At 41.0% G+C, this 12,291-nt stretch overlaps 1 protein-coding gene across 1 annotated transcript in view; it reads left to right on the top strand.

Annotated features, from left to right (window-relative positions):
• The window catches only part of PRKCH (protein kinase C eta), a 141,853-nt gene that overhangs the window by 29,459 nt on the left and 100,103 nt on the right, over positions 1–12,291 (top strand). Inside the window, exon 2 of the mRNA XM_089522759.1 lies at positions 11,662–11,725. Within this exon, the coding sequence (XP_089378885.1) occupies positions 11,662–11,725 (64 nt within the window). The remainder of the gene's footprint in view (positions 1–11,661; positions 11,726–12,291) is intronic.

The raw sequence follows: 12,291 nt of genomic DNA, 5'->3' as shown, positions 1-12,291 counted from the left end.
ATTTTCAAATGTAGGACACATTTTTTGGGTGTCCTACATTTGAATAGGAGCCTCGCTAAGGGGAGGCTTTCCCTCCCAGCCTGGGCCCTGGCCTCACTGCAGTGGCAGTGGCGGCGGAGCCCAAGCGGGGAGGGAATCCTCTCTTCAGGGAGGCTTTCCCTCCAGGCCTGGGCCCTGGCCTTGCCGCGGTGGCGGCGGAGCCCAAGCAGGGAGGGAATCCTCCCCTCAGCCTGGAGGCGGGGAAATCCCAGGGGCGGGGCCAAACCGGGGCGGGACCGTGCAGACCCGCCCAAAACTGGGAAGGTCCTGCCCACAGGCGGGATATGGCAACCCTAGGTGAACTGAAAGCAAATCTATCATGGGGCTTTCTTGACAAGATTTGTTCAGACGAAGTTTGCCATTGCCTTTGTCTGAGGCTGAGAGAGTGTGACTTCTCCAAGGTCACCTAGTGGGTTTCATGGATGAGCTGGCAATTGGACCCTGGTCTGCAGAGTCATAGACCCGTGATCAGACCACTATGTCACTAATAGGATAAATTAAAATAAATTTAGTCAAGATTTCTGTTTTATTTTCTAAACAAGAAAATATCTTCTCTTTCACACTCAGTATACATGTGTGTGTGTCTGAATGATAAGCTGTGGGTAACTTTGGTTAATACTTCCTACATAGTGCTCAATAATATCACCTCTAGGTCTTGGACCATAACTCTGGAGACCAGGGTTCAATTCTCAGCTTGGCCATAAAATCCATTGGGTGGATTTTCTCAGCCTCAGAAGAGGGCCATGGCAAACTCCCTCTAATCAAATCTTGCCAAGAAAAACCCATGATAGGTTCACCTTAGGGTCACCTATTGGGAATGACTTGAAGTCACAACAACCATCAAAGTGAAATCCTGTCCCTTATATAAAATGGCAAAATCAAGGTTTGCTTTTTGGAATTTATATCTTTGTGAAATATTTTCAAGCTGTGGATGGTTGAATCCGTGGATATGGAAAACTGACTGTACTTTGGCCATATTATGAGAAAATGTGACTCGCTACAAAAGACAATAATGCTTGGTAAAGTAGAAGGCAGTAGGAAAAGAAGATTTCATTATAGATGGATTAACTCCATCAAGGAAGCCACAGCCTTGAGTCTGTAAGCTCTGAGCAGGAATGTTGATAAAAATGTGACTTTGAGGTCTCTCACTCATAGGGTTGCCATAAGTCGAAGTCAGCTTGACAGCAAATAACAAGTATTCCACAGCTCCATTGAGCTGTAGGAGAACATCCTAATACAGGGAGTGAGAACCACGCTCCCCTCCAGATGCTTTTGGTCTACAGCTGCCAGAAGCCCTAGCCAGCACATCTCGTTGCAATGAATGCTGACAACTGTAGAGACTGACTACTATTAGTCCTATGGTGGCAAGTGACAAATCACTGGAAACAAGGACAGAGGACTGTGTGATTTGCATAAAATTTCCTTGTGCTAATTTATATGCATAGACAGAACATTTAAAAGTGATCATAATTTAAACAGATGTGCAATAGGTTTCATCATAGTTGGGAAGACTGTGACTGAGTGACATGTGTGCCTCGTCTGCTGTCAAGCTGCTGTTTAAATATATTTGTTGTTGTTGTGTGTCTTCAAGTCGTTTCCAAGTTATGGTGACCCTAAGATGAACCTATCATGGGGGTTTCTTGGCAAGTTTGTTCACAAGGGGTTTGCCATTATCATCCTCTGAGACGGAGAGAGTGTGACTTGCCCAAGGTCACCCGTGGGTTTACATGGCTGAGCTGGGATTTGAACCCTGGTCTCCAGAGCCATAATCTAACTCTCAAACCACTACACCACACTGTCTCCTTATAGAAATCAGAAGAAGACTAGATTTGAGAAGAGCACCTATGAAAGAACTAGACAAGATCCTAAAATGCAAAGCTATAACACTGAACACCAAAGTTAAGATTGTCCAAACCGTGTTATTCCTAACCACCATGTATGGATGTGAGAGCTGGACAGTGAAGAAAGCCGACAGGAAGAAAATAAACTCATTTGAGATGTGAAGAGTGCTGAGGATACCATGACTGGCCAAAAAGACAAACAAATGGATCAAGCCTGAACTCTTGGGGCTGCCTACAAATCCCAGTTCAGGCGATGAAGCAGTATTTTGCTACAATTTGCAAGGGTTAATTGATTTGTTGCTGCACTTTGCTAAGACTTGCAAATGTCTGTTCTCTCACTCTTTCTCACTCTCTCTGTCTGTCTGTGTGTGTTTGAATGACAAGCTGTGAACTGAACAACTGTGGTTGATACTTAATGCATAACACTTAATGACATTGCCAGGGGCCATTTCTAGCTATGGGTCTGGAAACCTCTGAGTTTTTGATTATCTCAAACTGGTAACTAATCCCAACTGTTTTTAATGTTAGAATGTTATTGGAATGTGATGACATCCATTTCTTTTATGTTAATCTGGAGATATTGTGAAATAAAATCACACCTTTATTTCAGTGAGGACTCTAAGACCAGGAGCAGGAATCATGTCACACTCCAGAAGTTGTTAGACTACAACTCCAGGCCAACTCACCATGACCAACTCACTATTTGATATGGTGGCTAAGGCTGCAGGACTTGTAGTCCAACAACATCTGCTGCCTTGACTCTCATTTGAGGAGAAAGGCAAGGTATAAATCCAATAAAAATAAATAAATGAATCTGTAGGACCGCATGATTTCCACCTCCTGATTTAATGGGATCCAATCATCATCATCATCAACAATAACAACAACAACATCATTTCTTACCTCTCCCCAAGGCTTGAGGTGGAGTACAACATAAATTAGAAAAAACAATATATAACTGGCCAACAAATACATACATTAAAACTTATAAACATAGGATTAAAATGACCATTACACATTAAAATCATCCAGATTAAAATGTTGTTGTTGCTGCTGCTGCTGCTGCTGTGTGCCTTCAAGTTGCTTCCAATTTATGGTGACCCTAAGGCCATCATGGGGTTTTCTTGGCAAGATTTGTTGAGAGGAGGTTTGTCGTTGTCTTCCCCTGAGGCTGAGAGAGTGTTATGTTTACATCCTACCTTTCCTCCAGTGACCTCATTGTGGTGTACATGTGTCTCTTGCTCCTCCTACTTTATTTGCACAACAACCTGTGAGGTAGGACTGGCAGAGAAAGGGAGAATGTGAGGGGGAGAGAGACTGATTCAAGAATGAGTGTCATAGATCGGGGGAACTTGAACCTGGATCCTCAAGTCCTGGTTCAATACTATACCACATTTCCCAGAATGTGTGATATGTATGGACTTTTCTATGATTCTCCTGACTTTGTAACCTAGAAACCTTTCTCTTTTTCTTTCTCTCTGATCTACTAAGAAACCGGTAATGATACAACATAAATGTAAAGTTTAGCCTCTAGCATTTCTCTTGTTCTTCTCATCCATAGCAATTACGGCCTTTTTTTTTTTAATGGAAAAATGCCAAGCTTATTTTCTCACACCAGCTGGCGGTACCTGATCTTCCACTTCATCCGATGCATTGCATAGTTATGCGTGTGTTGCTCTCTTCACTGTGACGCTTGTGTATGTATGTGTGTGTGAACCTCCACTGCTGATGACTAATCCATAGTTGGTTTCTGTTACCTATGTGAGATGTGTGGTTTGAAAGAGTATTCTGTTTCGGTCTTACAAGTTCTTTCTCGTTTGGCTTTAAAATCTTGTATAACTTATCAGAAAAAGGCATTATGTGATAGTGTGAAGGGCCTCTAGCTTAGTAGCAGCATCTGTGCTGTGCCTGCAAAAGGTCAGGTTCAATCTCCAGGACCTCCTCTTAGAAGAATCAGGGAGTGGATAGTATGAACATGGGCCCCACTTCATTCGTTTTTGGGAGTATAGAAGTATGTGCTTTGCATAGAGTGTGGGAAAGTTACTTTTCTGGACTGCAGCCTCCAGAATCTCACAGTCAGCACTTTCATATGCTGTGTTGTTGCATCAACAAGGTCACTGTTTCAACCCCCTGTGTCTTCAGTTAAATGGATACGGTTACACGTTATGGGACTTTTTATCCTTGGTGCCTTTGACACCTGCTCTTTATGTCTACATGTGGAAGTTGCACCCTGCTACTTAACACAATATATGAATAAAAATAGTGTGTTTATTCAGTGTGCATATTTTCATTTGCACATTCATGTATGTTCATTATTTTAACATCTTAACAGCTAATAAAATAACATCATCCAAATTGGGACAGCTTTCTTTAAATAAATTCAACATTCAGCCCAACATATGTGTAAATTTTACATACAAAAATGTGTAAAGAGGAGGAGGGATCAGAGGAGGAGGAAGGATCAGAGCCTCCAAATCTCATACCCCCCTTGAGCAACTCTCATGCCCCCCTGGGGGTCCTAACACACCATTTAAGAACCACTGGTGTAGAGTACATGTAGACCACAGGCATCTCTGGCATCAGGATGTAATCCCTGCACTGTTGTGGTAAAGAGAATTTCTTTTGTTAGAATTGCCTTGCACTTTAGATCCAGCCCAGCAGGAATCAGGGACCCTTTTCACACTACACAGTGATAATGCTAGGATTCCACTTTTACTAGTGCAGGAACATCTACTGGAATCCTGGGATATGCAATTGAGGGAGGGGTGTTTAGGATTCTCAGAGGTCATTCAGACATTATTTTTGACGTGACTATGCAAATAATCTCATTCACACATGCTGGGTTTGTTATTCACACTATGGAACCGCACCTATGTGCATCACTGCAAGTTCTGTTGATCACATGTGCCAGCACTCGAATAAAAATGGAGTCGATTATGTGGATGTACTCGAAACACAATAATAATAATAATAATAATAATAATAATAATAATAAAAGTTTATTTATATTTCCCACCTCTTCCTATGGATTGAGGTGGGCTTACAACAATAAACATGGAACACCAATTTCCATGTATAAAATACATCTTAAAATCAAGACAGCACATTAAAATCCATATATCAACATATCATTCACTTACTCAGAATGGGATGTCCCTTCAATTTTATAAAAGATCAGGGGGATAAGCCTGCTGGAAAAGGTCCATTTTAATCACTTTCTTAAAAGCTTCTAGGTTAGTAATCAATCGGATCTCTACCAGTAAAGCATTCCACATTCAGGGCATGCAGAATTTTATCCCAGTTTATTCCGGGTCTGTACTCATCGGTTATTCACACAGCCAAGAACGAGAATCTTTAAGAAAAACTTGACCCCCCAAGATCAATTATCCTGGGTTAAGTGGGTTTTTTGACAGCCCCCCCCCCCCCAACTTAATGGAATGCATTCAAAATGCATGTGGACAACAAAAATTCAACCCAGATTCTACCTGAATTACTATTTATCCAGAGAGCTCTAATGCTTCACCCACCTTAGGATGCCAAAGGATATTGCTGTGGCAATTAAAGAGGAATCATAGCACTATAATTGTGTGGTGTGAAAGGCATCCTGGTGACTGAAGGAGTCCATAAATCTTCTGGGTTGGGCTTGGCAGCACCTCAGTCTAAGCAGTTCCTGGGTCATATGTTGGCCAAGCTGCCTATTCCCGTCTATCTGCCTGCCTGTCACCCATGCCCAATGCCTCCAGGCTACTCCCTTTAGTGTTTGCATGCACACAGTCACAGGTTTGTTTCATGATATCTCTGGTTAAAATATCTTTAGATAACAGCAAGTCTGGGAAAACATGGTGCCCTATGACTCTTTTTCAAGGGCCCAAATATCCTAAAGGCACTAGATTCTGTCTGATCTTTGAAGCCAGGTAGAGACAACCCTGGTTAGTAGTTGGATGGCAGATCATTAATGAATACCAAGTACCACTGGTTATATTTCAGAGGCAGGAACTGGCAAAACCACCTCTGAGTATTCCTTGCCTACGAAAACCTTGTGAAATTCGTTGACAAGCACATAGATACACATGACTCCTTCATTATGCGTGTGTGTGTTGTGTGCCTTCAAGTCATTTCCAACTTATGGCAACCCTAAGGTAAACCTATCATAGAGTTTTCTTGGCAAGATTTGTTCAGAGGAGGTTTGCCATTGCCAACCTCTGATGCTGAGAGTGTGTGACTTACCCAAGGTCACCCAGTAAGTTTCATGGCCAAGTAGTAATAGAACTCTAGTCTTCAGAGTCATAGTCCAATGCTTAAACCACTACGTCATGCTAGCTCCATATAATTTTTAATATCTGTATTGTGGATTTTAGATGTTATTGCACTTTATTATATAGACAACATGGCTACCTCTAGATGTGACTCCTTTTGGATACACAAATGATGTGGTGAGATAAGAAAAATGAGTGACATGCTCCGTCTCTCCTCTGCTCACATTTGGGTTATGGAGAAGCACACTCCTGTCACTTCAATGGAAGAAAGTGTGTCTTCTCCCCATGAAAGAAATACAGAGCGGCAGAATATGGTAGTGTGGTTTCAGAACTCGTGTCCTGAGATGTTTAGCTTTTAAAAAACCAAAAACAAGTTCCTAGCCCTTAAAGCTATACTTTAAGGGCTATACTGAGGGAAGACTGGGATATTTGTAGAATCTCAGAAGCCAGGAGGAATTGTTGGATATTATTTCCAGGGTTCTGGGGAGGAGTGTTTGTCTTCTATCTTTGAGACTTAACAGAAGCTGACTAGACTACATTCAGTAAGATAAAATGCCAGTTTGAATATTTATAAAAGACTCTAGAATTTCTCTGGTTGTGTTGTAGAATTTGGGTTTATTTAGGTATTGACTTTTTGATTTAGAATAATTTATGGAGCCAAGTGGAGTATAGTGGTTGGAGTGTTTGACTATGACTCTGCAGACCAGGCTTCGAATTCAGGCTCAGCCATGGAAACCCACTAGGTGTCCTTGGGCAAGTCACATTCTCTCAGCTTCAGAGAGTGACAATGGCAAACCCCCTCTGAAGAAATGTGCCAAGAAAACCCTGTGATGAGTACAGACCCAGACGCCGTAGGTTGGAAACGACTTCAGGGCACACAACAACAACAACAGACTTAGGATATAATTAGGAAATGGACTGATAGCAGCTGAAACTGTTTCAGCAAGGAAGGTATAGAGGGCCATTGGTATCTGCTAGTGTTTGGTTCCAGGACCTGCCATGAATAACAAAATCCATGAATGCTCAAGTCCCATTATGTACAATGACATAGAAAAATGGTATCTCTTACATAAAATGGCAAAATCAGGGTTTGCTTTTTGGAATTTATATCTTTTTGGAATATGTTCAAGCTGTGGATGGTTGAATCTGTGGATAAAGAATCCATGGATATGGAGTGCCGACTGTATATGTCCCTGATAACTAGGCTGCTACAGATCAAGTCTGCCCCGATTCTTCCATTGCCTGGATATGAATTTCTGGTGGCATGCAGCAGCTGAAGGGCCTTAGTGCTTGTGATGCCCTCCCTTCAAAATTGCCTCTCTCCAACAAGTACAGTAGGCACCAACTGTGATAATGTTTAGTTGTTACTTGCTGCCAAGTTTGCATTTTTCTGAATGAGAAACTGCTAAGAACCCAGTCATTGACCATCCTCTCGCCCTTGCAAGTCTTGGAAACTCAGGACTATGGCTTCCTTTATTGAGTCAATCTATCTGTAATGTAGGGTACATCTACACTGCACAAATAATGCACTTTGACACCACTTTCTAGCACCACCTACAGAAACCTAGGATTTATAGTTTTGTGAGGCACCAGCACACTTTGGGACTCAGAGAAAGTCCTCCTCTGAAGATCTAAAACTTGGGTAGGTTCATATGATCTCTCAAATAGCTCAGAAACAGTATTTGGTACTGGGGTTTGGTATCCACTGGGTTTGCTTCCAAGATCCCCCCATGTATACCAAAATCCCATTAAAGTCCCATTAAATACAATAGGGCAGTAAAATGCTCTCTCTTATATACAATGGCAAAAGCAAGGTTTGCTTTTTTAAATTTGTTATTTTTTTAAAAAATCAAGCCATGGATGGTTAAATCCATGGATAAAGAATCTGTGTATATGGAGGGCTACTACAGTTTTCTCTCCCTCACTAGCTTTTCTCTTAAAGTATCATCATGGCTTGTTGAAAGCAAATGCTCATTTCTGGTCTGGTTACAAGTCAAGACAGGAGGGAAGGCAGCTGGAGATCAGAGATCCCTGAGTCATCCCTTCAGAGGACCCTATTTTCAGAAGGTTTTCAACTGTTGCAATTCTTACATGGGGTGTGAGCCCGATGTTTGCCTTCTGCAGCCATGATTTTAAAATAAATAAATAACAGGGAGCTTTTTATAGACTGCATGTGATGAGGTGACTTGAACTTCGGAACATATTAGCAGAACTGCTATTAAAAGAATGGCAAACAAAAATGCTGCAGATTTCTGACCTATATTTTACACAAAGAATAATGAAATGCAAAATTACTCTGTGCAAAATAAGCCACTGGTGTTCGGTGATTTTCATGTCAATGGGATGGCGACTTGCTCCAGGTTTTAGTCAAAACCTTCAAAGGAGCTTTCCAAGGTGGTAAATCTGATCCCCAAAGATGCAGGGGGAAATTGTAGCTCTTTAAGACCCGTAAATATAGTCTGATTATAGACTGAACTCAGCAATTTATTTAATATCACAGCACTGGGTATACTCTGGCTTGGTAGTGTTTACAAGCATTTTCCTCTTATATGCCAATTTTCCCAAGCATTTACCCCCCTACTGTATGCATCTTATATACTAATTTCTATAAAATATACTTTCTGGTACTTTTTTAGGGGGGGGGGGGGAATCAACTCTGCAAACTTTGATTATGTTTTGGCCTGTATGTTAGCCTGGGAGGTGTGAATTTAGGTTAGTTTGTACTGAAATACAAACTAGGCAAATTTCTCTCCCATCCCTAGTAGTAAATTGTAGTAAATTGCTATGTATTTTATATGTATTATCCTACTAGAGAGGCCCCTTCCCCACCACCTTTCCCTTTGTGTCGTGTCTTTTTAGATAGTAAGCCTGAGGGCAGGGAACCGTCCAATTAAAAAGATTGTATGTACACGCTGTGTAAATTTACAGCGCTTTATAAATAAAGGTTAATAATAATAATGATAATAATAATAATTAACATTATTCTGGTAGAAATAATACACAATATGGCAATTTATGAAAAAAATCCATGTTGAATGACATAGAGATAGTCGGAAGAAAAGTTGATGTTGTTTCAAGAAACAGAATATCAAGTATCACTATACTATATCAGGGTGAGGTTACTGATAATAATTATGATCTTTTCCCTTTTATTCGCCATCCATACATGAACAGGAGAATGGTGTGACTTTGGTGCTATTAGAGCAGTGAATCCGCTTTGGGATTTATTAGATTTTAAAACAACTATCCAAGGTACTAAATCCTATCGCTGAAAATGGGCTCAGAATCTGAGATAACTCCTTTAAAGTTTGGATTTAAGCCCAGAGTGGATTCACTACCTCAGTTACATTACAGCCAACTACTTCCTGTGGTACCAAACTAGATTTCTTCAGGTTTTGGATTCTTTCTGAAAGGAAGGGCAGATTTTAAAACTTTGGCTGCATCTGCACTGCAGAAAATAATCCACTTTAACTGCCACGGGAATTATAGTTTGTTATGGCCCCAGAGCATAACAGACAGAAAAGGCTAAATGTCTCACAAAACTACAGTGCCCAGAATTCCATACCATTGAGCCATGGTTAAAGTGGTGTCAAACTGGATTTTTTTTCTGCAGTGCAGATGCAGCCTCTGAGTAAAGGAGGGGGATCTTTAATGGATCCTTCTTGATCTCAATGTGCATGGATGGAAATGCATGCATAGAGGCAAAACATGCCAGCTTGTTGCTTTGTTTCTGCTGTTTGCATGCCACCTCACCACTGTGTTGGACCATGCAGGTAGCAGCCCTGCTTCAGAAACCATTGAGGCTGGCTGTTGTTAACTAAATGAATAGCCAGATAGAAAGGAATCTTTAAACATGAAGTTGAATGCTGAACACAGATGTTTCAAGCCCATGCCCACCTGTTCTTCTCTGTGTCATAATGAAGATGTGCAGGCCTTCTGGAGAATTGTTAATGGCTACAACAACAACAACAACAACAACTAATAATAATAATAATATTTATTTGTATTCTGCTTTTTCACAAAGGAATCAAAGTGGATTCCAACAGTATAAATAAAACATCAAACAATTAATTTAAACCCCCCAAAACCCCAACCCTCCCCAATCATAAAAACAGTGATCAATCCTTAAAAAGAGATTAAACATCAATTTTTTAAAAAACTATCCAGTAGGAATATATTAACATTTTGGGCAGATTAGCAGAAGAAATGAATCTTCCTCTAGAGGAGGGGGGACGGGGGTGATGGTATCAATCAATTTTGGTATCGGTATCAATAGAGGTGGCAATAGAGGAGGAGGGCAAGTCTAATAGATCTAATGGATCTAACCTAGTCTGGGAAGGCCTGCCGGAAAAAATCTGTCTTAATAGCCTTTTAAAAGGCTTCCAAGGTGGTAATATGGTGGATCTTGTCTGGCAGGTCATTCCAGAGCCTGGGAGCGGCTGATGAGAAGGTCCTCTGGGTCACCGCTGAATGTCTGGTCTTCTTAGGTTGTAGCAGATTCTTCCCAGAGGACTGAAGTGTGCTGGGAGGATTATATGATCTCAAATTGGTGGGATGCACCTCCATCCTCAGGCCATGTTCTGTCACTACTCCCTCCTCACACTCTTTTGCTGCATGGTGTTTTTAAATATCTTACTGACTCTGGGATGAATGATTCCAACTCTAGAAGAGGGGGTTACAGACCCTGTTCAGACAGTAAGCTGCTGACAGATCTAGGTTTAATTTCTCTGTACACTCCCTCTGCTTTTCAACCTATAGATTTCTACAGAAGTGGCAGAGGCAGGAGAAGTGAGGAACAAATCCATAGGATCATACAGTTGGAAGGAACCATAAGGGTCATCTAATCCAGCCCTTTGACATGCAGGGATCCACAACTAAAGCACTCCAACCTCTGTTTAAAGACCTCCAGTCCACTATCCTCTGAGGCAATCCATTCCATTGTTGAGCAGCTCTTACCCTCAGGAAGTTCTTTTAACTCTTAATTTCCATTACAGTATATTCCTTAGAAACACATTAATACTTAGGTAGAATCTCTTGTAATTTGAAACTATTGGTTCATGTTCTAGTCTCTGAAGCAGCAGAAAGCACACTTGTTTCATATACTACCAGTTATCCCTTGAGATATTTAAAAATAGTTTTAATATTACCTCTCAATCTTTTCTTCTATCAAACTAAACATACTGAACTCTCCAAGTCATTCCTCATTAGGCTTGGTTTCCATACTTTCAGTTGCCATTCTCTGGATGCATTCTGGTTTATCAATATCCAATTGCAGTGCCCAAAACTGGACACAGTAATCCAGGTGAAGTCTGACCAAAGTAGAATAGAAGGGTACTATTACTTTACTTGATCCAAACACTATACTCTTATTGATGTGGCCTAGAGGTGCATTGACCTTTTTAGCTGCCACATCCACTGTTGACTCCTGTTAAGCTTGTGGTATACTAAGACTCCTGGGTCTCTTTCTTTGCATCTTTATTCTAAGCCTCCTTTGAGCATCTTTTCCTCTCCTCTTTCTCTTACAGGTGGACCTGGAACCAGAAGGGAAGGTGTTTATCTCAATAACCCTGACGGGGAGCTTCACTGAGGGTAAGACCGTTTCTCCCTCTGGTTTACTAGTCTTATTTTTTAGCCACCCATTGCTGCAAGTGAATGTCTCAGGTGGCATCTGAACACAGCATGAGAATGCAATAATTGCCCAAAGATTCATGGAGTCTTTGCATCTTTGTCAGAATGACTTCAGGAGATGCTTAGATGGGAGCAAAGATCTTCTTTTAACAAGCTCAGGCTACACACTAGGGGCAAAAGTGTGTGTCTAGAGATCTAAAAATGCTGGGAATTGGTCTGTTTGTTTTAAAGAATATTTTCAGAAGGATGAGGGAGATTTGGGTCAAATAAGAAGTGTGGGGAGTTACTCCATCTTTGATTTGCCTGCAGTTTATTGTTTTGAACCCTATGAGGATGAGGATAAGTCGGGGATGCTTTGATTGAGAGTTCCTGCGTGGCAGGGGATTGGACTGGATAGCCCTTGTGGTCTCTTCCAACTCTATTATTCTATGATTCTATTATTCTAATAATAATATAATAATAATAATATATACTTGACTATAAGTTGACCTCATGTATAAGTTGAGGGCAAGTTTGGGGGCAAAAAT

The sequence above is a fragment of the Sceloporus occidentalis genome, unplaced genomic scaffold (genome assembly GCF_023333645.1).
Source record: "Sceloporus occidentalis isolate IW3139 unplaced genomic scaffold, rSceOcc1.0.p SCAF_4, whole genome shotgun sequence".
NCBI lineage: Eukaryota > Metazoa > Chordata > Lepidosauria > Squamata > Phrynosomatidae > Sceloporus > Sceloporus occidentalis.
The sequence above is the reverse complement of the archived record's forward strand: the minus strand, read 5'-3'. Positions and strand labels throughout refer to the sequence as shown.